The 27,699-nt window shown below is 44.7% G+C and overlaps 1 protein-coding gene across 2 annotated transcripts in view; it reads left to right on the top strand.

Annotated features, from left to right (window-relative positions):
• Positions 1 to 30: 30 nt before the first annotated feature.
• Positions 31 to 27,699, top strand: part of BIN2 (bridging integrator 2) — a 42,311-nt gene continuing 14,642 nt past the window's right edge. The window contains exons 1-8 of one of the 2 annotated variants that reach the window (XM_008003285.3): positions 31 to 271; positions 9,772 to 9,852; positions 20,289 to 20,343; positions 20,651 to 20,745; positions 21,319 to 21,414; positions 24,022 to 24,129; positions 24,446 to 24,531; positions 26,532 to 26,607. In XM_008003285.3, coding sequence (XP_008001476.3) covers positions 95 to 271; positions 9,772 to 9,852; positions 20,289 to 20,343; positions 20,651 to 20,745; positions 21,319 to 21,414; positions 24,022 to 24,129; positions 24,446 to 24,531; positions 26,532 to 26,607 — 774 coding nt within the window. In that variant the 5' untranslated portion in view covers positions 31 to 94. The remainder of the gene's footprint in view (positions 272 to 9,771; positions 9,853 to 20,288; positions 20,344 to 20,650; positions 20,746 to 21,318; positions 21,415 to 24,021; positions 24,130 to 24,445; positions 24,532 to 26,531; positions 26,608 to 27,699) is intronic. The other variant, XM_008003286.3, reaches the window with a different exon arrangement.

Below are 27,699 nucleotides of genomic sequence, written 5' to 3'. Positions count from 1 at the left end.
GCCCCTCGGAGCCGGCCTACTCCGGCTGACCGTGGTGGGCCGCGGGGCGGGCCGCAGGGCTGGCCAGGGGCGGCCTAAAGTGGCTCAGGGCCGGATGCGAGGCATGCCGGGAGCCCGCACTTCCTCCTCGGGGGCCTCAGAAAACCACAGGGCGCTGGGCCAGGGCGGCGGCCCCCGGGGAGCCGGCACGATGGCAGAGGGCAAGGCGGGCGGCGCGGCCGGCCTCTTCGCCAAGCAGGTGCAGAAGAAGTTCAGCAGGGCCCAGGAGAAGGTAGGTGGCCCGGCCTCGCCGTCTCTCTGGCCCACAGGAGCCGAGGCCGAGCCCGGGCGGGCAGAAGGGGTGGGCAGGGCGCTCAGGGGCCCCGAAGGGCCTGGGCTGACGAGAAGGGTCTCCCGTTCTCCCAGGGAAACGGGAGTGAGGAGTGGGCTTCCATGAAAACTGGCAGATTGGAGAGAGGTCGGAGACCGCCACCCGATCTTGGGCAAGGATGAGGGAAGCTGGGGAGACAACAGTCTCTGGCAGAACCTTCGACAACCCTCAGGCTGACCCAGAAAAGGTGAAAGAAAGGAAGTGATGGCGGTGGCCACCTTTGTATCAAGTTTTGTGCTAGCAATCCAAGATTGGTATTTGACAGATGATGAAATTGAAGGGTAATTTTCCTCAGAGGGCAATTTCCCCAAAGACAGCGATGCAGCGGGATGCCAGCGTGCACCCCCCACCGAAGGCTGGAATAATCTTGCATAGTTCTCCCCCTACCTCTCCCTGCCTGGCCTCTAGGTAGGGTTTCGGCTGATGTAAGCAGAAGCCCAAATCTGCTTCTTGTACCCTTCCTTTGGCGTTGGGGAGTACACTTCCCAGGGTGATGAACCACATCTGTGTTCAGAGTGTGTCCTTGGTTAGTGCCAGGTAGCCCTGCCCCAGAACTGGCATTTAGATAGCCCATCTATTACTTGCTTGGCAATCTAGATCATGGGGACATTCTCTACACATTTTGATGGCATTTTTGTTTCTACCTGTCCAGAATATTTTCTTTGCTTTTAACCTGGACCTCTGCTCTCCACCTACCAACCCTCTAGTAGACAAGGCGGTTTGGGAAGACATGTCAGCCAGAAGAAAGAGCGGGGGAAGAGAGACAAGAAGGACCTGAGATAGAGTTTCGGTTTGCCTTTTTTTCTCTCTCTCTCTTTATTAAGCCTACCCACCTTCTACAACGGAGAAGTTTTGGTTTTCTAAGAGCTGATGGACTTAGAAGCATTTGGATGAACAGCTCTGCTTAACAACTGAAATATCCCTATTATCTTCTAAAGGTGGAGCACTGGTTTGAGCCCTGGGAAGGCTTAAAGGCAACCAGCTCTCCAGAGTTGATTTATCAGCAGAAAACTGATGGAATATAGATGTAGCTCCTGACTTTAAGAGACCACAATGGAAGGGAGGTTTTTTTTTCTATCATTTGAGGTCATGTGAAAGAGAGGAACAAAAGGGAAAGAGTTTGTGTTGCCAGACTTTGTTACTTCACTTACCCTAACTTCACCTTGATCCTAGTTTCAGCCTCTCTGAAGGCTTACAAATCTGGTAGACCTGAGAGCGGGGCCTATGGGAAGGTCTAGCTAGAAACAGTGTGGGCGAGCAGGAGGTACTGGAGAGGAGAAGGCCACACTGTGGTTGAAAAAAAACAAAACAAAAGCCCTAAAAGACAAAACACTCATGAATAGTAGTAATTTTAAAAAGACATACCAGCCAGGCACAGTGACTCACTCCTGTAATTCCAGCACTTTGGGAGGCCAAGGTGGGAGGACTGCTTGAGCCTGGGAGATCAAGACTGCAGTCAGCAGTGATCACACCACCACACTTAAGCAGAGGGAGACTCTGTCTCAAAAAATAAAAATAAATAAATAAATGAAAATAAAAGACATACAGTTGATTGTATTTCAGTCTTGCATCTTTTGTCTTCATCTGGCCTCTTGTCAACACTATGACCTTGCTTTGGGCCTTCACTCCTTTGTAAGCATAGACTCCAAACCTTGGCTAAATAGTGTCCTGCTCTGGGCTTCAGATCTTGCACCTGTAAAATGAGAGGGTTGATGCTCTTGATGAAACTCAATATGGTAAGAACACTAAATTGAAAAGGAGTCACATTTGACTCAGAGTCAAATACTTCCCAAAGAGAGAACCAGCCTCTCAGGTTCTTCTGGCCTGAACCCTGAGGAAGTAGAGAAAGAGGAGCAAACTCAAATCTGCCATGGGTAATTCCCAGTTGATGTAGAAAACAAGATATTCTGAATCTAGACTAGACACAAGGGTAGGCAGAGGTTGAACTTGGATAAGGTGGGAATGGCCTGGAATGCCGGAAGGGAGCTCAGCTCAGTCAGCCTGAAGCCAGTCCTTGAGTCTTGGGAAGTTATTGAGAGCAAGATAAAGAGGGAGAAATTTGCACTAAAATGAAAGGATTCCTTTCAACACTTATTGCTTTTTCTGCAAGCAGTTGGATGTAATCTTCTGAATAATAAGTAATAGCTAATGTGTCAAATAGCGATATGTGTCAAATATCAAGCGCCTATTATGGACCAGAAACAGGGATATAAGAAAGTGATTATCAGCGGGGTGCAGTGGCTCACACCTGTAATCCCAGCACTTTGGGAGGCCCAGGCGGGTGGATCTCCTGAGGTCGGGAGTTCGAGACCAGCCTGACCAACATGGAGAAACTCCGTCTCTCCTAAAAATATAAAATTAGCCAGGCGTGGTGGTGTATGTCTGTAATCCCAGCTACTCAGGAGGCTGAGACAGGAGAATCGCTTGAACCCAGGAGGCGGAGGTTGTGGTGAGCTGAGATCGCACCATTGCACTCCAACTTGGGCAACAAGAGCAAAACTCTGTCTCAAAAAAAAAGAAAAAGAAAGAAAAGAAAATAAAGAAAGTGATTATCTCTCCCTTTACAGAGCCAACATTCTACCAATGTCATCTCCTTTCATCTATCCAACTCTTTAAAAGCAGGTTACTAACATCTGTGTTTTAGAAATAAGGAAACAAGGCTTAAAAGAGATTGGTAGGTAGCAGAAATATTACTGAAACCCAGGTGTCCTGCCTCTGAATCCTAACCTCACTGAGGCTGCTGCTTTACAACGTTCCTGATAAGCCACTCTCACATCTGTGCCTCCCCTACTTCCTGATCCTCTCTGAGGAGCAAAGCTCAGGAGTAGAGAAACTTTTTGTTCAGGCATCCTCTGAAAAGCTGGGAGTGGAGGTCTGGTGACCATTAAATACAATAGAGATGAAACATTCTTGGTCTGTTTTCCATTTCCCGCCCAAACTCAACATGAGACTGAATTTAAGCTGACTTTATTTTGTGTGTGTGTGTGTGTGTTTTTAGTATGATACATCTTCTCCTTTCCAACTATAGTACTGCTTTCACCATCTGTTTGTGATTTCTCTGTGGCAAACCTCTCAGATCCCCCTGAGAAGGGACGTTGTTTACCTCTCCTTTGTTGGTCTTCTCTTCTGTTGACATCTACTCTGCTTAAATCCCAAAGGGTTAAATTCAACAAATATTTACAGAAAAACTCCTTTGTTCAGGGTACTGGGCTGGACCCAGCAGGGAATTTAGGGGTAAGAGACACTCTTGCTTTGCCAAAAGCTTACAATCTAGTTAAAAAAATAATATAATAATAATAATAAAATAACTGACCTGAGAGATGCAGGTCTATGGGAATTCAGAGTACAAAAGGATTGGGGAGAATCGAGAGGTTTTATCGTGGAGGCTGAATTTGAAATAGGAATTATGGACGATTAGTAGTTTTTCGGACAAGTGGTCAGAGAGTATTCTAGCTGAGAAATGCCAGCATAAGCAAGGCATGGAGCCTGGAGTGAGAAATACAGCTCAGCTGGAGCACAGGAAGTGGTCAGAGAAAAGCCTGGAAAAAGTATATTAGGACCTTTTAAGGAAAGCTTACTTTATCACATATCCTAAAAATAAAGATTTCCGACCAGGCGTCATGCATGCCTGTAATCCCAGCACTTTTGTGAGGCTGAAGTGGGTAGATCACCTGAGGTCAGGAGTTCGAGACCAGCCTGACCAATGTGGCGAAATCCCATCTCTACCAAAAAATACAAAAATTAGCTGAGTGCGGTGGCGCATGCCTGTGGTCCTGGCTGCTTGGAGGCTGAGGCAGGAGAATGACTTAAACCTGGGAGGTGAAGGTTGTAGTAAGCTGAGATTGTGCCACTGCACTCCAGCCTGGGTGATAGAGCTAGACTCTGTCTCGAAAAAGAGAGAGAGAGAGAGCGAGAGAGAGAGGGAGGGAGGGAGGGGGAGAGAGAGAGAGAGAGAGAGAGGAGAGAGGAGAGAGAAGAGAGAAAAAGAAAAAAAGAAAGAAAATTTCCTACATAACCACAAAAAATTACTGCACCTAAGAGAAAATATTAGCAAAATTTTATAATATCAAATATCCAGGCCCTATGCAAATTACCCCAATCAAGGGAATTAACTAAAATATAATAAATGATTATCGGAGAGGCAATGGTAAGGAACTGTAGCCACCAAAGATATATGTAGTAATTTTTTTAAAGCTCTATTTCCACCCCAACCCTGATCTACAGAAAAGTTATAAATAATCAATAAACATTGGAATATTTTTCATGCAGATTCACCAAGTGTTAACATTTTGCCACATTTACTTTCTTGCCTTGCTCTTGCTCTTTCTCCTTAAATATCTATACTCTAATTTAGCTGCCAGGTCAGGTAAATTGGGACAGAATTCTCAAAGCAGGATTTTAGGGATTAGCATTATATGGGTTTTCATTAGGAAGTGATCCAAAAGTAGAATTTATTCATTGTTTCAACAAACATCTGTTTAGCATCTGTCCACCCTGTTCCCTCAAGGTCTTTCGTTGGGAAGAACACCCATGACATAGTGTAAGTGCCCTAACATGTACCTGTTGCTTATGGCAACAAATTACTTTGGCCCCAGAGCACGGGGGTATGTTTCAGGGTGGTAACACCTTTTCACTTTCAGAGTTTGAAGGTGAGGAAGTTTCTCTCAGTACCCTCCACCCCTGACCCCACACCCTCCAAGTATTTTGGCCTTGAGCCTTTTGGGGACTGGGGAGATTGGTCTGCCCCAGTCATCTCCTACACTGACTTTAGACTGAGTTTTCTCTTTTCTGTTTTTTCTATCCTCTCTACCTAAGAAGAACTAAATTAGGGGCAAAGGAAGGGAGGGGTAGCAGAAAGGAAGTTAAGAGCTGCACTTACCACTAAACAAGGTGGTTTTGCAACTTTCTGGTAGAGGACAGTGTTTTGTTAGCGGGGAAGGGTGGAGCCAGGGAGGATGGCAGACTCTGCACATCCAGGGCTGGGTGGCAAGTGAGGTGCAGTTAGAGACAGACACAAACAGATATGGCCAAACCAAACAGATATGGCCAAACCAAAAATACAAGCATTTACAGGCAAGGGAGCAAAACTAAACAGAATGACAGTGAGTACCTCTTGAGTGCTCTTTGTAGGGCAGCTCTGAGAAGGCAATTTACATGCAAAATATTTAATCTTTCTAACAACTCCAGGAGATAAATATTATCTAATGGGGAAAGGGAGTTCTGTAAACTGAGGCTCAAAAGGTTTAATGACTTACCTGAAGACTTACAGTCAGTAAGTAGAAAGGCCAAGATAGGAGACCATATCTGTCTAACTCCAGAGTGCTTGATCTTATCCACTACAGCAAGAGCTCCAGGAATGAGACACACCCCCTAGATTAAGAATGGAGATACTGGCAGGCGGACGGCTCACGCCTGTAATTCCAGCACTTTGGGAGGCTGAGATGTGCAGATCACCTGAGGTGAGGAATTCAAGACCAGCCTGGCCAACATGGCGAAACCCCGTCTCTACTAAAAATACAAAAATTCACCAGGCATGGTGGTGGGCGCCTGTAATCCCAGCTACTTGGGAGGCTGAGGCAGGAGAATCGCTTGAACCGGTGAGGCAGAGGTTGCAGTGAGCTGAGATAGCATCACTGCACTCCAGGCTGGGCGACAGAGCAAGACTTGTCTCAAAAAAAAAAAAAGGAGTGGAGATATGAATCAGAGTCTCTCCACAGAACCTGCCACACTCCCCAGATCTGGGCAGTCTTCCATGACATTCAAAGCCCTTCATAATGAAACTCCTGTCTCCCTTTCTAGCTTCATTCCCCACCACTCCCCATAACAGCCATGCTGAACCGGCTCATGAAGCTGTGTGCTCCTATGATTTTGCTGATGCTGTTGTCTCTAACTGGAATCCTCTTTCTACTCCCACCCTTTATACTCTATTTCATTTTATTTTATGTTATGTTATGTTATGTTATGTTATTTTTGACACAGAGTTTCACTCTGTTGCCCAGGCTAGAGTGCAATGGCGTAATCTCGGCTCACTGCAACCTCTGCTTCCCAGGTTTAACCAATTCTGCCTTCAGCCTCCCAAGTAGCTGGGATTGCAGGCATGCGCCACCACGCCCAGCTAATCTTTTTTGTATTTAGTATAGATGGGGTTTCACCATATTGGTCAGGCTGGTCTCAAACTCCTGACCGCAGGTGATCCACCTGCCTTGGCCTCCCAAAGTATTGGAATTACAGGTGTGAGCAGCTGCGCCCAGCCCCTATACGCTATTTCAATCTAGCAAAATCCTACTCCAAGGCTCCACTCATTCATCCCGTCCTATATCAGTCTTACTCTCCTTCCTGTTACAATTATCACATATCTGATTCCTGGATACTGAGAAATCTAAATGAGCAAAGCAAGTACCTAAACCTTAAGGAGCCTATAGTTTAGGAGAATAAACAAATAGAAATAATAAAACAGGCTGGGCAGGGTGGCTCACACCTGTGATACCAGCACTTTGGGAGGCCGAGGAGGCGGATCACCTGAGGTCGGGAGTTTGAGACCAGTCTGACCAACATGGGGAAACCCTATCTGTACTAAAAATACAAAATTAGCCAGGCGTGGTGGTGCGTGCCTGTAATCCCAGCTACTCGGGAGGCTAAGGCAGAAGAATTGCTTGAAGCTAGGGGGCGGAGGTTGTGATGAGCCAAGATCGCGCCATTGCACTCCAGCCTGGGCAACAAGAGTGAAACTCTGTCTCAAAATAATAGTAATATAATAGTAATAAAACAATAATTGAACTGTATACAAGATACAGAAGTTGCAAGTAATTGAGAGGGAGTGAATAATCGGTCAATGGGATGAAGTGGATGTGGTTAAGTATCACAAAAGATACGGAGTACGAACTGGGTTTTGTAAGATACTTGCATGGCAGACAAGGTGGGGAAAGGCATTCTAGAAAGAGGGACCAGCATCTATGACAAGCAACAGTATGGGTTATTCAGGAAACTAAAAAAGTGTTAGGGAAGGAGACCAGCAGAAAGGAGGACTGTGAGAGGTGAGACTTAATGCAGGGTCCGATCCTTGGGACCTGCATGCATGCTAGAATTTGAACTATTACTTCAAGATACATATTGGACTTGTTTTTTTTTTTCTTTTTTTTGAGACAGTTTCCCTCTGTCACCCAGGCTGGAGTGCAGTGGCACAAACTTGGCTCACTGCAACCTGCGCCTCCTAGGCTCAAGTGATTCTCCTGCCCCAGCCTCCCGAGTAGCTGGAATTGCATGTGTCTGCCACCACTCCAGGCTAATTTTTGTTTGTTTGTTTGTTTGTTTTGTATTTTTAGTAGAGACAAGGTTTTATGCTGTTAGCCAGGTTGGTCTCGAATTCCTGACCTCAAGTGATCCGCCTGCCCCGGCCTCCCAAGGCTGGGCACGTGAGCCACCGTGCCCAGCCCATATTGGGCATTTAATAAAAATTTGTTGAACAGATGAATGGGGAACCATTAGAAGATTTTAAGGAACAGCAGCATGGTAGACCTATTGCAGCAGGCCAGGTAATAAACGGTGAGGACCTAGACTAAGGCTGTGGCAGTGAGACCAGGGGAATAGGATGGTTTCTAGAGATGGACATGGTGAGCAATTTAATGAAAAGGATGAAAAAGTAGTTGAAGGCAACTCTTGAGATTCTAACTTGGGCTTGGCAGGATGATGGTATCTCCTTCCAAGATGGGGGTTATAGGCAGAAGAGTCAGGGCTTTCTTACTACATGTAACTGCCTGTTTATAAGTGAGTGTCCTGTTAGAACAGAGACTGGGTCTTATTCATCCACATGTCTTTTGCATTCGCACTGACATCAGTATGATGGTTTGGCTCTCAGGTTTTCTAGTTGAGAGGCGATATACATGGATAGCATTCAGGTGTAGCTGAGTTTCAAATGCATTATATCAGGGCCTCTCAAAGTTTTGCACAAAAGTCCCCATTAGAGAAATGTCCCTGCCTAACCTCTCTAAGCTCATCTATCTAGAGGAACCTATGGCTATAGTTGAAAACAGTCTCTCAAGTAAAAAATGTCTTCAAAGCTAACATTTTACTTAAAAGCCATGCACTTTTACATTTTTCTCATCAATGCTTGTTTTAATATAATGCTCTCCTACTTCCTTCTCAAAAACCCACTTTAAATATTAATAACAATGCCAGCCAGCCTGGTGGCTCATGCCTATAATTGCAGCACGCTGGGAGGCTGAGGCAGCAGGATCACTTGAGCCTAGGAGTTCAGGCAGCCTGAGCAACATAGTGAGACCCTGTCTCTGCAGAAGAATTTTAAAAATTAGCGAGGTGTGGTGGTGTGAGCATGTGGTCCCAGCTACTGAGGAGGCCAAGGTGGGAGGATTGGTTGAGCCCAGAGAGGTTGAGGGTGTAGTAAGTTGTGATTGCACTGCTGTACTATAGCCAGGGCAACAGAGCAAGACCCTGTCTCAAATAAAATAATAATAATAATAACAGTGACATTCAGAAAGATATACCTTATTTCTTTCTTTCTTTTTTTTTTTTTTTTTGAGACACAGTTTCGCTCTTGTTGTCCAGGCTGGAGTACAATGGCGCAATCTTGCCTCACTGCAACCTCCACCTCCCAGGTTCAAGTGATTCTCCTGCCTCAGCCTCCCAAGTAGCTGGGATTACAGGCATGCACCACCATGCCCAGCTAATTTTGTATTTTTAGTAGAGATGGGGTTTATCCATGTTGGTCAGCCTGGCCTCCAATTCCCGACTTAAGATGATCCACCTGCCTTGGCCTCCCGAAGTGCTGGGATTACAGGTGTGAGCCACTACACCCGGCCACATATACCTTATTTTTTCTGAGCTTTATATTAATATATACCCTGTAGCTCACTACTATGTACCCCCTAGAGCTACCCCTAATTTGAAAAGAACAACAAAACAGGATTGTTTTTTCAGCAGTTTGTTACATTCCTAATTCTATTGGTCCAGTGAGAGTACAGCCCTTCAAGGCCAGGCGCGGTGGCTCATGCCTGTAATCCCAGCACTTTGGGAGGCCAAGGCGGGTGGATCATTTGTGGTCAGGAGTTGGAGACCAGCCTGGCCAACATGGTGAACCCCGTCTCTACTAAAAATACAAAAATTAGCTGGACGTGGTGGTACATACCCGTAATCCCAGCTACTCGGGAGGCTGAGGCAGGAGAATTGCTTGAACCCGGGAGGCAGAGGTTGCAGTGAGCTGAGATCATGCCACTGCACTCCAGCCTGGGCAACAGAGTGAGACTCCGTCTCATAAATAAATAAATAAACAAACAAACACAGCCCGTCATTTGTGAGATTCTTGACTGAAGCCAGGGTCATATGAGGCCAACAGGTAAGAGAGACTTGACCATAACCTTAAGGGCCTTTCTGACTTATATCCCTAGGTGCTGCAGAAATTGGGGAAAGCTGTAGAAACCAAAGATGAACGATTTGAACAAAGCGCTAACAACTTCTACCAACAACAGGTAATCTGGAGGGCAGGGGAGGGAAGCTTGGAAGAAGAAAGGAGAGGGCTGAGTGGCAGAAGAACAGTAAGTTCTACAAACTGGCAAACATCCCCACCAAACCACCCTCCCCCTAGGGTTAAGGGTTACAGGGTGATCTGCTGCTTATCCTTTCTCGGTGAACTAAAGGAATTTACCAGCTGGGCACAGTGGCTCACCCCTATAATCCCAACACTTTGGGAGGGCGAGGTGGGTGGATCACCTGAGGTCAGGAGTTTGAGACTAGCCTGGCCAATATGGTGAAACCCGGTCTCTACTAAAAATACAAAAAATTAGCTGGGCATGGTGGTGTGCACCTGTAATCCCAGCTACTTGGCAGGCTGAGGCAGGAGAATCACTTGAACCCGGGAGGCAGAGGTTGCAGTGAACAGAGATCTTGCCATTGTACTCCAGCCTGGGTGACAAGAGTAAAACTCCATCTCAAAAAAAAAAAAAAGTAGAGTTAAAAATAAAGGAATTTATCTTTTTTCTTGCTGCTGACTGTCATTTTGGGGAACAGAGAAATGTTATTTATTTATTTATTTATTTTATTTTTTTTTTTTTTGAGATGGAGTCTTGCTCTGTTGCCCAGGGTGGAGTGCGATGGTGCGATCTCAGCTCACTGCAACCTCTGCCTCCCAAGTTCAAGCAATTCTCCTGCCTCAGCCTCCTGAGTAGCTGGGATTGCAGACGCGCGCCACCACGCCTGGCTAATTTTTGTATTTTTAGTAGAGATGGGGTTTTAGCATGTTGGTCAGGCTGGTCTCGAACTCCTGACCTCATGATCCACCCACCTAGGCCTCCCAAAGTGCTGGGATTACAGGCATGAGCCGCTGCACCTGGCCCACAAATTCTTTACTATACAAATGTCAAGTTAGTTGAATTATATAGAAAATAATTTTTTAAATTATATTAATGGGTTATTAGCTATCATCTAATTCGGTAGCTGAGTGTATATCAGAATCATTTGGGAAATATTTTTAAATGCAAGGTCTCTGGGAGTAGGGCCTGGGAATCTTGCTTTTAAACTTGTTGTTGGTTTACCATCTTAGATCTGATAAACTTTTTTTAAATGTAATATTTCAAATATGTGCAAAGGCAGGTAAACTTGTATGATGAATTCACGTGTACTCATCACTCAGCTTCCATAATTTATCCACTCATGGGCAATCATGTTTCACTGTGTCCCTACTCACTTTCTCCTATCCTTGATTATTATGAAACAAATTCCAGGTATATCATTTCATTCGTCAACCTAAGTAACGAACAGAGGGAGGCTGTCTAAGAGAAAAAGATATTTATGTGGGAATATGTGTACCATAGTAAACTATGAGGTATTCAGGGAGGTAAAGGAAGACAAATGTTTTCAAAGGAAAAAATGAGAAGGATTAAATGATTGTTTGAAAATAATTATCGTTAGCTACAAAGATCAATAATAAGGGTGTCATCAGTCCAAGGTTGAACAGGCAGTTACCGAGCAGAAGTCCTTGCGGAAATATTTTTTGTATAAGGTTGTGATGGCCTTTGTGCAAGGTTGTGGTTTTCATAGGGTCTTTTGTGATAATTCTTACCAGGCATATAAGCATGAGAACACTGTCTTCATAGCCTCCCCTGGCTATATTATCAGACTTTTTTTTTTTTAACACTAATGACTCCATTTTGATTCCAACAACATTTACACATCTATAAAAATTTCAGTAATCCCAGCACTTTGGGAGGTCAAGGCGTGCAGATCGCCTGAGGTCAGGAGTTCGAGACCAGCCTGGCCAACATGGTAAAACCCCATCTCTACTAAAACTACAAAAATTAGCTGGGCGTGGTGGCACATGCCTGTAATCCCAGCTACTTGGGAGGCTAAAGCAGAATCACTTGAACCTGGGAGGTAGAAGTTGCAGTGAGCTGAGATAGCACCACTGCACTCCAGCCTGGGCAACAGAGTGATACTCTGTCTCAAAAAGAAAAAAAAAATTCATTATCAATCTCTAAAAATAGAACTCTTTTAAAATGTAACCACAATACCATTATCACACCTCAAAATATTTTTGTATACAACATTTACTTGGCCGGGCATGGTGGCTCATGCCTGTAATACCAGCACTTTGGGAGGCCAAAGCAGGAGAATCAATTGAGCCTGAGAATTTAAGACCAGCCTGGGCAACATAGCAAGATCCTATCTCTACAAAAAAATACAAAACTTAGCCAGGTGTGGTAGCACATGCTTGTAGTCCCAGCCACCTGGGAGGCTGAGGTAGGAGGATCGCTTGACCCCAGGAATTCCAGGCTGCGTTGAGCTGTGATCATACCACTGCATGCCAACCTAGGCAGCAGAGCAAGACCTGGTCTCAAAAATGAATAAACAAGTAAGTATAAATAAATATGTACTCATTACAACAAATCAGAGAGTACATGGTTGGGTACAGTGGCTCACACCTCCCAGTGGGAGGCTGAGGTGGGAGGATTGCTGAGACTAGGATTTTGAGACAAACTCGGCAACACAGGAGACCTTCACTCTGCGAAAAATAAGAAAAATCAGCTGGGCATGGTGGTGCAGGTCTGTGGTCCCAGCTACTGAGCAGTGAGCTGTGATTGTGCTACTGCACTCCAGCCTAAGCAATAGAGCAAGACCCTGTCTCGAAAAAAAAAAAAAAAAAAAAAAAGCAGCTCCCACATCAAGAAAAGAGAAAGAAATGAATTTAAAAATTAATAATAGGCTGAACATGGTGGCTCACACCTATAATGCCAGCACTTTGGGAGGCCAAAGTGCTGAGCTCAGAAGTTTTCGACCAGCCTGGACAACATGACAAAACCCCATCTCTACAAAAAATACAAAAATACAAAAATTAGCCTGGCATGGTGGTGTGCTCCTGTATTCTCAGCTACTTGGGAGGCTAAGGCAAGAGGATTGCCTGAGTCTCAGAGGTCGAGGCTACAGTGAGCTTTGTTTGCACCACTGCACTCCAGCCCTGTCTCACTTTGTTATGGTTTATTTAAATCAGCAACTCACTGACATGTTTTAAGTTTCTTAGATTTAAGGTTATATCTCTTAATGTATATTCTAATCCCTCCCTTCTTGTAGCTTATTTGTTAATGATACTAGGTTGTTTGTCCTGCAGTTTCCTACAGTCTGTATTTTGCTGATTGAATTCCCATGATACTGTCTAATATGTTCCTATGTCTTCTATATTTTCTATAAATGGCTTATAGACTTAGAGGCTTGATGAGATTCAGGTTTTTGTTTTGATGGCAAGAATACTTAATAGGTGTTATTGTATTCTTCCATCAAGAGGCACATAAAGTCTGATTGTCTCCTTTTTTGTGTGATGTTAATAGTAAAGTAACAGCATATAAGTTGCAGGGCTAGGATTTAGATGTAAACTCAGTTTTTTTCACTATGCCTCACTAGGAGGCCTCCCTGGGCCTCTTCTCAACTCTTCTTACTGTTCTATTTCCAACTCCAGGATGAATAGAAGAAAAATCAGTAAGTTGACACCCAATGTGGAAGGTTTCTGATTCTTGGTCCATTCTGTCCCTCTGTCCTCTCTCTAAGAGCAGATGTGTAGGTAGAAAAGGTAAGAGATGAAGCAGGACCATCAGGAAGAACAAGATCCGATGGGACAGTCCCCTCAGAATTCCCTGTGGAAGCCCACCATTTAAACATCACTTAAGGGGGAAAATAAGAAATGAAATGGAGTTAGGTTGGGAATAAGGAAAAGCTTCAAGCTGGGTGCAGTGGCTCATGCCTGTCATTCCAACATTTTGGGAGGCTGAGGCGGAAGGGCTAGGGGTTCAAGAGCAGCCTTGGCAACATAGCGAGACCTTGTCTCTATAAAAAAAAATAAATAAGGAAAAACTTCTTGATTGAGAGAATGATACACCTATAATAAGTGCTGATTGAATATGCTTTTGAAATTCTCTTTTTGGTAAATTCATTTAACAAACATTTTATGAGCACCTACTGAGTGCCAGGAACTGTGTTTGGTGCTGGGACTTCAACACGAATGAGACAACCTGCCTGCCCTCAAGTCTCTTAGTTTAAGGAGGAAGACAGTGACAATACAGTCATGTCTGACCTGAGGACCTGGGGTGGCAAAGACACACAGGAGGAAAAAGGACAAGGTCAAGGATTTTTTTTTTCTTTTTGTGAAGACGAGGTCTCACTATGTTGCCCAGGCTGGTTTCAAACTCCTAGGCTCAAGCAATCCTCCTGCTTGTGACTCCTTGAGTGCTGGGATTACAGGTGTGAGTGGAGTGTTCCAGAAGTTGAACTGGTTGGTCATGTGCCCTCACCCACAGTTAGCTTGCAGGTAAACTTTTTATTAATAGCTTAGCCTACCAATACCAAACTTCCTAGCCTAATTTCAAAGTGTTGCCACTTGCCCACATTCCTGATCACATTTCTTTTTTGTTTTGTTTTGTTTTTGTTTGTTTGTTTTGTTTTTGAGATGGAATCTTGCTCTGTCGCCCAGGCTGGAGTGCAGTGGCATGATCTCAGCTCACTACAACCCCTGCCTCCCGGGTTCAAGCGATTGTCCTGCCTCAGCTTCCTGAGTAGCTGGGATTACAGGTGTGCGCCACCATGCCTGGCTAATTTTTGTATTTTTAGTAGAGATGGGGTTTCACCATATTGGCCAGGCTGGTCTTGAACTCCTGACCTCAAGTGATCCACCCGCCTCAGCCTCCCAAAGTGCTGGGATTACAGGTGTGAACCACTGCACCCAGCTCTGATCACATTTCTTCTATAGGTAATTTTTATTTGAGGCTCTACTTGCTTCTCCCTTTTCCTTCTCTTCAGAGTGTATTACATAGGAATGATTATTTTCCTCAAGCAACACTTTAACCTGTTATTTCTAGTAGTGACAGCTGTTTCCAATTCATTACCTTTAAAATCAAATTAATAATCTAGCTTCATCTTTACCTCCTGAATCTACATTAAACCAAGCACTTTCAATACTTGATCACTTCAACACTTGGGCATGCTGTTTACACTTTTTTTGCTGAGTGTTTGAGTCTGTTTTTCTCCAGAAAATCGGGAACCCCAGGACAAGAACCTTCTCCATCCTCAGTACCCCAGTCTCTTAAGACCTAGCTCTGTCCACCTGACTGCTCAGGACAAGCTTCTGGTGTGAGTGGTTCATTAACTGAGGGTTGGGCCTGTTTGTATAATGGGTGGGAAGGACTGACTCAGACTCTTTATGGCAATGCCAAGAATTTGGCAAGGATTCAGAGAGCAGAAGTGATAAAATCATAAGATTTAGAGCTAGAACTGGCCTTACCCTGCATTTATAGTTGAAGAAATGGAAGGCAGAGAAGTGGAGTAACTTGCTAGTTGGTGGTAGAGCCAAGTTTCTTGACTCCCAGACAAGCGAGAACCCAAGACTATGAGAGTCACGTCTGTCAGGAAAGGAGAAAGATGTTGGGATTATTCAGCCTGGAGATATTCCAGGGGAGGACAGATAGGTCAGAGAAAGAAAATGATACCTGTTGCTGACCTGTCTTCTCCCTCCTCCCCCACTGCACACCACTACCACACACACACACACACTTACTCTCTCTCACACTCATACTTCATCTTCTCAAAAGAAAGAGCAAGAGCATAAAGGAGAACTTTGTAACTAAAAGGCTTGATCCTAAAACACAGAAATGGAACTGGGCTTTTGTGAGCTGCAGTGGAAAGCAGAAGGCATTCATTTTCTGGGCTGTGATAGAGTACTCCCTAGTTTTGAACACTGTGCATTTATGCACGGTAACCTTGATTACTGATCTGATTTTTCAGATCATATGATAACTAATGGGAAAAAATTAGGAATTGTATTTGTAGAAATTGTGCAAGGTAATTTTTTTTTTTTTTTTTTTTTGAGACGGAGTCTCGCTCTGTCGCCCAGGCTGGAGTACAGTGGCCAGATCTCAGCTCACTGCAAGCTCTGCCTCCCGGGTTTACGCCATTCTCCTGCCTCAGCCTCCCGAGTAGCTGGGACCACAGATGCCCACCACCTCGCCCGGCTAGTTTTTGTTTTTTTTGTATTTTTTAGTAGAGACGGGGTTTCACCGTGTTAGCCAGGATGGTCTCGATCTCCTGACCTCGTGTTCCGCCCGTCTTGGCCTCCCAAAGTGCTGGGATCACAGGCTTGAGCCACCGCGCCCAGCCTTTTTTTTTTTTTTTTGAGACGGAGTTTTGCTCTTATTGTCCAGGCTGGAGTGCAGTGATGTAATCCCAGCTCGCTGTAACCTCTGTGCCCCCAGGTTCAAGCGATTCTCCTGCCTCAGCCTCCCAAGTAGCTGGGATTACAGACGTATGCTACCATATCCAGATAATTTTTGTATTTTTAGTATAGACAGGGTTTCACCATGTTGGCCAGGCTGGTTTCGAACTCCTAACCTCAGGTGATCTACCCGCCCCGGCCTCCCAAACTGGTGGGATTATAGGTGTGAGCCGCAGCGCCCGGGCTGTGCAAGGTAATTTACCGGTTTTTATTACTTTATTATATTTATTTTTGAAATAAAATTTTCATGGTGAAGTAAAAAATTGAGTCCTTTTTTATCCTTCAAGAAAGAATTTAAAAGTCTTGATTTTTTTTTTTTTTTTTTTTTGAGACGGAGTCTCACTCTGTCATCAAGGCTGGAGTGCAGTGGCGCAATCTTGGCTCACTGTAACTTCCACCTCCCGGGTTCAAGCAATTCTCCTGCCTCAACCTCCCAAGTAGCTGGGATTACAGGCATGTGCCACCATGCGCAGCTAATTTTTGTATTTTTAGTAGAGACAGGATTTCACCATGTTGGCCAGGATGGTCTCAATCTCTTGACCTCGTGATCTGCCCATCTCGGCCTCCCAAAGTGCTAAGATTACAGGCGTGCACCACTGCGCCCAGCCAAGCCTTGTTCATTTTTATAATCCCCAAAACTTTTTCAAGGCTCTTTAAAATCTTGATTATCACCTTTTCAAAATTCTCAAACTTCTACCTCCTCCCTTATTCAAGTTTAAACGATGTTGTGTACGTTTAACATGTTAGGCTATCTAAGCTTTTTTCTGTACATGAAAAGCAAGGAGGAAGTGAGATATATCCTTTCTGGTAGATGCTGAGTGTTTCTGAATTTTGTTAACTGACTGAATCTGTCTCCATTATGCTATTGAAAGTGCTTTCTCAAGGTCACCAGTGAGCCATTACCAAATCCAGTTAATTTTACCAATTCTTCCTGCATTCTAACGTCTCTGTAGCATCTGACACTTCCTTGATTGGTTTTGTTTTTTAGACAGTGTGTGCTCTGTTGCCCAGGCTGGAGTCCAGTGCCGCAATTGCAGCTCACTGCAGCCTCCACCTTCATGGTTCAAGCGATTCTGCTGCCTAAGCCTCCCAAGTAGCTGAGATTACAGGCATGTACCACCACACCTGGCTAATTTTTGTATCTTTAGTAGAGACGGACTTTCACCGTGATGGCCAGACTGGTCTCGAACTCCTGACCTCAAGTGATCCGCCCGCCTCAGCCTCCCAAAATGCTAGGATTACAGATTGGAGCCACCTCATCTGGCCTACTTCCTTGATTGTTTATATGATGTTCTCTTAATCCTTATTTGCTCTAACACAGCACACAATCACAGTTCCATACCTCTTTGACAGTGCCTTTCACTCCTTTAGGACTGTGTCCTCATGTCTCTTCAAACTGACATTCAGCCCCTTGAGAGGGACTTTTGATCTGATGTTTGGTCAAAAGTTTGGACTAGCTTAGAAGTGAACTGTGAGGCCCAGCACAGTGGCTCACACCTGTAATTCCAGCACTTTGGGAGGCCGAGGTAGGCGGATCATGTGGTCAGGAGATCGAGACCATCTGGCTAACACAGTGAAACCCTGTCTCTACTAAAAATACAAAAAATTAGCCGTGTGTGGTAGCACACACCTATAGTCCCAGCTACTCGGGAGGCTGAGGCAGGAGAATTATCGCCTGAACCCAGGGGGCAGAGGTTGCAGTGAGCCAGGATTGCGCCACTGCACTCCAACCTGGGTGACAGAGTGAGACTCTGTCTCAAAAAAAAAAAAAAAAAAAAAAAAAGAACAGTGAGCTCTGGAGGCGAGAAAATTGATGAAAATAACTAGTCCAGTTTTATTTGATTTAACCAAGTAGACCTAAATTTTCTGCTGCTAAAATTAAGTAAATAGTGACTTTTCCCGCAAAGATTTCCACAGGAAAAATTTTGTCACTAGATAGAATTTTCTGAATTTTCATTTTTTTCTCATAATTTTTTTTTTTGAGGTGGAGTCTTGCTCTGTTGTCCAGGCTGGAGTACAGTGGTGCAATCTCGGCTCACTGCAACCTCTGCCTCCTGGGTTCAAGTGATTCCCCTGCCTCAGCCTCCTGAGTAGCTGGGATTACAGGTGCATGCCACCGTGCCTGGCTAATTTTTGTATTTTTAGTAGAAACAGGGTTTTACCATGTCGGTCAGGCTGGTCTTGAACTCCTGACCTTGTGATCCGCCTGCCTTGGCATCCCGAAGTGCTGGGATTACAAGTGTGAGCCACCACGCCTGGCCTCTCCCATAATTTTTTATTTTTATTTTTTTTTGAGATGGAGTTTTGTTCTTGTTGACCATAGTGGAGGGCAATGGCACAATCTTGGCTCACTGCCACCTCTGCCTCCCAGGTTCAAGTGATTCTCCTGCCTAAACCTGCCAAGCAGCTGGGATTACAGGCGCCTGCCACCACACCCTGCTAATTTTTTGTGTTTAGTAGAGATGGGGTTTCACCATGTTGTTCAGGCTGGTCTCAAACTCCTGACCTCAGGTGATCCACCTGCCTTGGCCTCCCAAAGTGCTGGGATTACAGGCGTGAGCCACTGTGCCCATCCCCATAATTTTTTATACTTTTGGTATCATCAATAGCCTGTCAAGTAATTAATACAGCAAATAACAAATGAACAAATTCACAAGTATTTTATGGTGTACTGAATAATGCAACTTGGCTTTCAAGTACAACATCCCCTGAACTGGTCTGCTCTGATCTGTAGGCTGGCTCCATAGAGGACCCTTAAAGTGGGCTGCACCTCTCAGTCCATCCCTACAGTCCACAGTCCTGAAGTCAGGTTCCAGAATGTCAGATGTCTGGCCTTAAATTCCCAACCAACTCTTCAAAATGAGTTTACACATAGGAAGGAGACCAAAATGGGAAGAGGGTCTAAACACCATAAGGAACAACTGAGGAAATCTATGAGAAAGACTTGGTCAAGGGCACATGCAAGTTGTCTTCAAGCATGTGTAGAAGAGAAATTAGATCTACTCTATGGGTACAGAAGGCCAACCCAAGACTCATAGGAAAAAGTTGGTTTGTTTGTTTTGAGACGGAGTTTTGCTCTGTCACCCAGGTGACGCGATCCGATCTCAGCTCACTGCAATCTTTGCCTCCCAGGTTCAAGCGATCCTCCTACCTCAGCCTCCTGCGTAGCTGGGACTACAGGTGTGCGCCATCACGCCCGGCTAATATTTTGTATTTTTACTAAAGACAGAGTTTCACCATTTTGACCTGGTTGGTCTCTAACTCCTGACCTCAAGTAATCCACCAGCCTTGGCCTCCCAAAGTGCTGGGATTATAAGGGTGAACTACTACGCCCAGCCAGAAAAAGTTTTAACAGAACTCGTTTAAAATCAAGTGATACTGTCTCAGGCAAGATGTTAGTTTCCAGTTCCTGGAAGTATTTGAGAAGCAGAGGCTAAATGAACATTTGTCGGAGTAATAACAAAACCAGTTCATCTATCAGATTGAGATTTGAACTTCCAAGTCTAAAAGATACCTTCTTTTCCTTTTTTAGAGGGAGGAGGAGCCCTTGTCTGAACTTGGGATTCCTAGGCTAAAAAAATGAGATTTCAGACATAGGAGCAAAGATGGAAGCAGGGATAGATAGAGCTATAGATGAAGACATTCGGGGTGGAACAGGAGAAGCAATGATGAGGCTACTTGGAGTAGCATAAAGCAGGTGACTGATGGAAGGGAAGGGTAAAGTGAGGCAAGGCAGAGAAGGATATCGGGGGGGAGAGGAATGTCTGTGTGGGGGTTCAGAGAAAGAAGAAGGCCTGGTGTCTGCAGAAAATGGTAGCACTTTACCCAGAGAGGAGGGTGCAAGCCAGAGAATCGCATAGTGTCACAGGGAGAACACTTACATTTCAAAAGAGGAACTTGGGTATAGGCTCTTGTTCACTGGAAGGAAGACGCCAGTGTAATGGGAGCTTTAGCAAGCCCCTATCTTAAAAACTAACACAAAAGAGACCACCTACAACATGTTGGTAAAGAAAGTTAAGGCTAACTTATAACAATTGTGAATATTTGAAGAAATTCCAGGTGTGATTTCTGCTTTTAACCAACTTTTCGACTTTGACCTCTGGAGCATCTTTTGAAACATGAATCTCTTTAGTCACCAAATGTACTTTTCTCTTTCAGGCAGAAGGCTACAAGCTGTACAAGGACCTGAAGAACTTCCTTAGTGCAGTCAAAGGTGGGCATTGCAGCATGGGAGAATCCAGAGGGCATTTATACAGCTACTAAGAGGTTTGGGGGTGGAAAACATCAGCCATACCCCCAGGTTTTTGTCATTTTATCATTTGTCTACTCTTGACTCCTGGAACTTTGTGGGCTGAGGAACAGTGACTTTTCCTTTCAGCCCCATCCAGCTTTCCTCACTTACATAACCTAAACCTTCTGAGTTTGTCCTTCTGAATTGGAACCACTGATTTGTCACCCATGTGATTACACCAAATACTGTTGGGGAAACGTGATGGTGGGACTGAATTCTCTCCTTTCAGTGATGCATGAAAGTTCAAAAAGAGTGTCAGAAACCCTGCAGGAGATCTACAACAGCGAGTGGGACGGTCATGAGGAGCTGAAGACCATCGTAGGGGTAAGAGTGGCCTGGGTTTTACAACTTGTTGGCACTTATTCCTGTTTGCATCTCAACCTCAGCTTAGCTTCTCTATCCAAGAAAATAGGAAAACAAAGGAGCCAGTTCACACTGTGCATTTGTATAGCCTCAGTCACTGGGTGGTAGGAAGAAGCTACAACTGTTAAGGTAAAAACAAGTTTTCCCTAATCTGTGGATTCCTCTAATTTTGACTCTCTTCCCCTCTTTAAAACATTATGGGAAGTTTTACCTCCTAAAGATGAGTTGTTTTTTAAAACAAAGTTCATGCAGTTATACACTCTTAAACTTTCCCATATAAGCTCTGGAGTCCAAGACTTTAACCTTGTGCCCTGTTCGTAATCTCTGAATGTATGTTCAGACTCCCATAGAGCAGTTCCTTGGGGTAGGGGCTGTTTCTTTTCTTCCTCTGACTATTCCCCGGAATCCACCGTGGTATTCTAAATACAGTGCTACAAAAAAGAAGGCTTTTGCAGGGAGAATTTGGGTATTTCCCTGGTAGGCAGTTGTTGTTGGGAAGTGGAGCCTTCACCAGCCTCTGCCTCTATCCCACAGAATAATGATCTCCTTTGGGAAGACTACGAGGAGAAACTGGCTGACCAGGCTGTGAGGACCATGGAAAACTACGTTGCCCAGTTCAGCGAAATTAAGGTACTCGATGTACAGAATCAAGGTTAGCTTGTGGATGATCCATCCTGGTTAGAGAACATATTGGGTTAAGCATTATAAGTAGAATTAGAGCTCAATTAAGAATGAAGTTTGGGTAAGTTAGGAGAAAGATTAAGGTTGAGGGTTAGACAAGAGGTTAGGATATAAGGTCGGAAGTAGTGTGAAGTTTATGTTTAAACTTAGATCTCAAGGCTGGGTACAGTGGCTCACACCTGTAGTCCCAGTACTTTGGGAGGCTGAGGCAGGAGAATCACTTGAGCCCAGGAGTTCAGGACCAGCCTAGGCAACATGGCAAAACCCCATCTCTACAAAAAATACAAAAAAATTTGTCGGTGTGGTGGTGTGTGTCTGTAGTTCCAGCCACCCTAGGAGACTGAGGTGAAGGATCACTTGAGCCAGGGAGGGAAAGGTTGCAGTGAGCCGAGATCATGCCACTGCGCTCCAGCCTGGGTGACAGAGGCTGGTGTCTCAAAATAAGTAAATAAATAAAATAAACTTAGATTTCAGTGAGCTATATTTGGGCTGATTTCGAATTAGATCCAAGTTAGAGGCATCCCCTTTAGCTGTGAGAAACAGCTGATGGCACTAAAGATGTTTATTGTACAGAAGAGGAAACATGGGACAATCAAATAGTTATCTTCAAATACTTGAAAGTCTGTTAGGTAAAAGAGGAATTCCACCTATTCTAAACTGTTCCAGAAAGCAGAATTAGAATTCATCTATTCATTCAGCTAGTTTTGTTTTTGTTTTTGTTTTTGTTTTTTGTTTTTTGTTTTTGTTTTTGTTTTTTTTTGAGACGGAGTCTCGCTCTGTCGCCCAGGCTGGAGTGCAGTGGCCGGATCTCAGCTCACTGCAAGCTCCGCCTCCCGGGTTCACGCCATTCTCCTGCCTCAGCCTCCCATGTAGCTGGGACTACAGGCGACCGCCACCTCGCTCGGCTAGTTTTTTTTTTGTATTTTTTAGTAGAGACGGGGTTTCACCGTGTTAGCCAGGATGGTCTCGATCTCCTGACCTCGTGATCCGCCCGTCTCGGCCTCCCAAAGTGCTGGGATTACAGGCTTGAGCCACCACGCCCGGCCTGTTTTTGTTTTTTCTGAGATGGAGTCTTGCTCTGTTGCCCAGGGTGGAGTGCAGTGGCGTGGTCTTGGCTCACTGCAACCTCCACCTCCTGGGTTCTAGCGATTCTCCAGCCTCAGCGTCCCAAGTAGCTGGGATTACAGGCATGCGTCACCATGCCTAGCTAGTTTTTGTATTTTTAGTAGAGATAGGGTTTCTCTGTGTTGGCCAGGCTTGTCTCAAACTCCTGACGTCAGGTGATCCGCCCACCTCGGGCCCCCAAAATGCTGGGATTATAGCCACTGCCCAGCTCTAGTATTTGTTAAACACCTACTCTATGAGGCACTGTGCTGATTCAGAGGAAGAAGTTAGAGGGAGGCTGATTTAAGTTCCTAATAGTTAAAGCTTTCCAAAAATGAAATGAAATAGATTCAAAGATAGTGAGTTGTCTGTTCTTTGTGCAAACAGCAGTCAAACTACTTCTTATCTTGGATGTTATAGAGAAGCCTCATGTATTGTATGGGAAGTTGGACCAGATAATTGCTAAGATCTTTTCAAATTCTGTGACTGAGAGAATGAAACGGTTCAATGACATAGTCTGCTTCTCACTGGTATAATTTATAGTTTAGATAAGGCTGAGTAGACTTTCAGTGGTCATAGTAATTTATAGCTTTTATTGTGTTTTAGAGCTTTCAGAGCACTTTGTATTCAGCATTCGATCTTTCAAATAGCAGTCGTTTAAGGGGAGATGGGGCTACTGAGGCTCCAAAAGAGATGTGCCTTGCCACTGGCCACAGGCTAATGAATGGCAGATTTGGGACTCATTCCGAAAAATCCAGACTTTCACTTTCATGTGATTCTCCAGGCCATTTCTCCTGGAGACTGAAGCAATTTATAATGGGTTCATAGGAAATATTAAAATTTAATACAGGGGGAGGTGAAGGTGGAAATATATATATATGTATTTTATTTTATATATATATACTATATATAATTAATACAGATTTCCACATGCTCTGTAGGACTCTATCTCCCTCTGAGAATCCCCCATTCTTCCCAGATACTGAGGGAGACCCCATGGGCACCAAACCCTATTAGAAAGTGAAATTGGGGCTGGGTGCAGTGGCTCATACCTGTAATCCCAGCACCTTGAGAGGCCGAGGTGGGCATATCACATGAGCCCAGGAGTTCGAGACCAGTCTGGCCAACATGGCGAAACCCCATCTCTACTAAAAATACAAAAATTAGCCGGGCTTGGTGCACACGCCTATAATTCCAGTTACTTGGGAGGCCGAAGCACAAAAATTGCTTGAATCTGGGAGGCAGAGGTTGCAGTGAGCTGAGATTGCATCACTGCACTCCAGCCTGGGCAACAGAGCAAGACCCTGTCTCAAAAAAATCAAAACCAAAAAACAACTAAAGTGAAATTTGATAGTAGGATCCAAGAACCTTGCTCTCTGTTTGGTATTCTGTTACCAACATCCTGGCCACTAAAAAGTGATATCCACACCCTTTCTCATTACGCTGGGTCAGGAGAGAATTGCCAAGCGGGGTCGGAAACTCGTGGACTATGACAGTACCCGACATCACCTGGAGGCAGTGCAGAATGCCAAGAAGAAAGATGAGGCCAAGACTGCCAAGGTAAAGCAAAAACAACAACAAAAACTGGTAAATTCTTCCTGTTCTCCTTCTCCCCATGGTGGTGGCAGGTGGCTGGGCCAACGTGGGTATAGGAAATTATAAATTCAGCATCCAGTGTCCTGAAGGAAATCTGTTTCTTCTGACACTGATGCTGTAAGGATAGTCAGTCTTGAGGCTGGGGAGGGCATGCTCAGGGGAAGAAGAGGGATGGCTCCTAGTAAGCCTAGTGCCTAAAAGAATGCAGAGAATGAAGGGGGCATGCTGTAGTACTGGGTTCAGAATAGAGGGAGATTGCCTTGTCTCTTTTACCACCTAGGCAGAGGAAGAGTTCAACAAAGCCCAGACTGTGTTTGAAGATCTGAACCAAGAACTACTAGAGGAGCTGCCTATTCTTTATAATAGGTAATGACTGAAATTGCTTGTGTGAAGCAAAGGCACCTTGTGTGCCTTGAGAGTAAGTAGATAAAAGTGTTTTCGATTTAAATTCCCACACTGCCCCCCTTTTTTTGAGACAGGGTCTCACTCTGTCACACAGGCTGGAGTGCAGTAACACTCAATCTCAGCTCAGTGCAACCTCCACCTCCCTAGTTCAAGTGATTTTTGTGCCTCAGCCACACAAGTACCTGGGATTACAGGCTTGTGCCAACATGCCTGACTGAATTTTTTTTTTTTTGTATTTTTAGTAGAGATGGGGTTTCACCATGTTGCCCAGGCTGATCTCGAACCCCTGACTTCAAGTGATCCCCCTGCCTTGGCCTCCCAAAGTTCTCGGATTACAGGCATGAGCCACCATGCCTGGCCAAATTTTCCACATTTAAAGAGAAATCTGAGCAGAAACTCCATTTGTATCCTTTTTTCTTTTTATTGTACAAGATAGGCATAATAGAACTGTGGTCAGAATATTTTATATTGTCACTTATTGGTGTACATAGGATGGAGCCTTTGTAATGAATACATGTATTCAGACATTTTGTGACTCCTAATTAAAATAAAATTGAAATTTCATTTTTTATTTTATTTTATTTATTTATTTTGAGACAGGGTCTGACTCTGTCACCCAGGCTGGAGTATGGCTCACTGTAACCTATGCCTCCCAGGTTCAAGCAATTCTCCCACCTCAGCTTCCTGAGTAGCTGGGACTACAGGCATGTGCCACCACACCTGACTAATTTTTGTGTTTGTTTTATTTTGAGACAGAGTCTCGCTCTGTTGCCAGGCTGGAGTGCAGTGGCACAATCTCGGCTCACTGCAACCTCCACCTCCCAGGTTCAAGCAATTCTCCTGCCTCAGCCTCCCGAGTAGCTGGGACTACAGGCACGTGCCACCAAGTCCAGCTGATTTTTTGTATTTTAGTAGAGATGGGGTTTCACTATGTTGGCCAGGATGGTCTCAATCTCCTGACCTTGTGATCCGCCCACCTTGGCCTCCCAAAGTGCTGGAATTACAGGTGTGAGCCACCGTGCCTGGCCATTTTTGTATTTTTTGACAGGTTTCACCCTGTTGGACAGGCTGGTCTCAAACTCCTGACCTCAAGTGATCCACCTGCCTCAGCCTCCCAGAGTGCTGGGATTACAGGCATGAGCCATGGTGCCTGGCCTAGAAATGAAATTTAATATGGTTTCTTTAAAAGTATATTTCCTTGATTCACTTACAGGAGAATTCCATTAATGTACATACAGGCGTAGAAGTTGTCCTGTATTGCATAATGGGAAAGAATACTTACTTACTGTAATAATTATAATTAGGTGGCCTTATATTTATATAGCCCTTTAAAAAATTATTCAAACCCCTTTCATGTCTGCGCAGCTCTTCAAGAGCCCAAATCAGATAACTCCATGAAACTGTTAAACTTTGGTGTCAACCTGAACTGATATTGTCTCCCCTGGCCTTCCTGCTCCTAAGAATCAGGTGTGTTCCTGGCCTAGCTCTGATGAATCCAGATCCCAGAACATCCTGAGTGTGGGATGTGGGGTGGCCTTTTTTTTTTTTAAATGGAGTCTCACTCTATTTCCCAGGCTGGAGTGCAGTGGCGGGATCTCGGCTCACTGCAACCTCTGCCTCCCAGGTTCAAGCGATTCTCCTGCCTTAGCTTCCCAAGTAGCTGGGACTACAGGCACGTGCCACCACACCTGGCTAATTTTTTTTTGTTTTTTTTTGTATTTTTAGTAGAGGCGGGGTTTTAGCATGTTAGCCATGATGGTCTCCATCTCCTGACTTTGTGATACGCCTGCCTCGGCCACCCAAAGTGCTGGGATTACAGGCTTGAGCCACCATGCCCAGTAGGATGCTTTCTTTTAGGAGCCTCAGTGGCTGGTTTTGGCTTAAGGTCATACCTTGTATTTCAAACAAAGAACTCCTTTCTCATGCCTTACCCGTGTGTTTGTTATTTTGCTTCCTAATAGTCGTATTGGCTGCTATGTGACCATCTTCCAAAACATTTCCAACTTGAGGGATGTCTTCTACAGGGAAATGAGCAAGGTGAGAAGCGTCTGGCCAAGTGAGGCTCGTGGGTGTGTTTTGTAGTAAATATGAAGGTAGCCTTGACTTACATAATTTCTTTAAATATGCATATTGGCACCACAGATTTTGACTTCTATCTCCTGATGAAATAAGAGCACTTGATTGTATATTTAACTGTATTAAAACACTTCATCTCCCTTAACAACTGAGTAAATGCATCCAAATTTGAGCTTTAGCATGAATAAAGGAGGTTAGGCCTATGGAAGGAACAATTAAAATGGGGAACCCCATTGTGAAATCTCTGTCTGTTGTTGCTGGGGACTGGAGAGTGCAGTGTTTAAGGACAAGTCAGTTTCTCAGGTGGTTAGTCTTAAATAAGACTAATCCTCTCAGTGACAGGCAGCCATATAACGTAATTTATGAAGTCTTTTCTAGTCCTGGGATTCCAAGATCTTTGCTACTGCAACATTAGTTATATTCACACACAGCTACACATACCACTCTCCGTAGTTTATTTGGCTAACGTGTGATTTGCCTAGTTAATATTAAAAATGAGGTTTTTTTTTTTTTTTTTTTGAGATGGAGTTTTGCTCTGGTGCCCAGGCTGGAGTGCAGTGGCGCAATCTCGGTTCACTGCAAGCTCCGCTTCCCGGGTTCACGCCATTCTCCTGCCTCTGCTTCTCAAGTAGCTGGGACTACAGGTGCCCACCACCACGCCCAGCTAATTTTTTTGTATTTTTAGTAGAGACAGGGTTTCACTGTGTTAGCCAGGATGGTCTCGATCTCCTGACCTCGTGATCCGCCCGCCTCGGCCTCCCAAAGTGCTGGGATTACAGGCGTGAGCCACCGTGCCTGGCCTAAAAATGAGTGTTCATTCCCTGGATCACCTGTGAGAAGCTGGAACCTCAAATCAGACATCAGTTATGGACCCTGCCTTGAGACAGCTGCCAGTCCGATGGAAGAGGCAGAACTTAGAACACAGAGAGACAAGGAAGAGGGAGTGGTGGGACAGGACCCTGGACTCTAATGCTAGACAGATGAAGAGGAATTCAGATCAGAGTTGAAAGGGGGAGGTTTTATTTTGGGAAGCTGTCTGAAGGGGAGGGGAGA

The sequence above is a fragment of the Chlorocebus sabaeus genome, chromosome 11, assembly GCF_047675955.1.
Source record: "Chlorocebus sabaeus isolate Y175 chromosome 11, mChlSab1.0.hap1, whole genome shotgun sequence".
NCBI lineage: Eukaryota > Metazoa > Chordata > Mammalia > Primates > Cercopithecidae > Chlorocebus > Chlorocebus sabaeus.
Note: the sequence above shows the minus strand (reverse complement) of the source record. Positions and strands in the feature narration are given on the sequence as shown.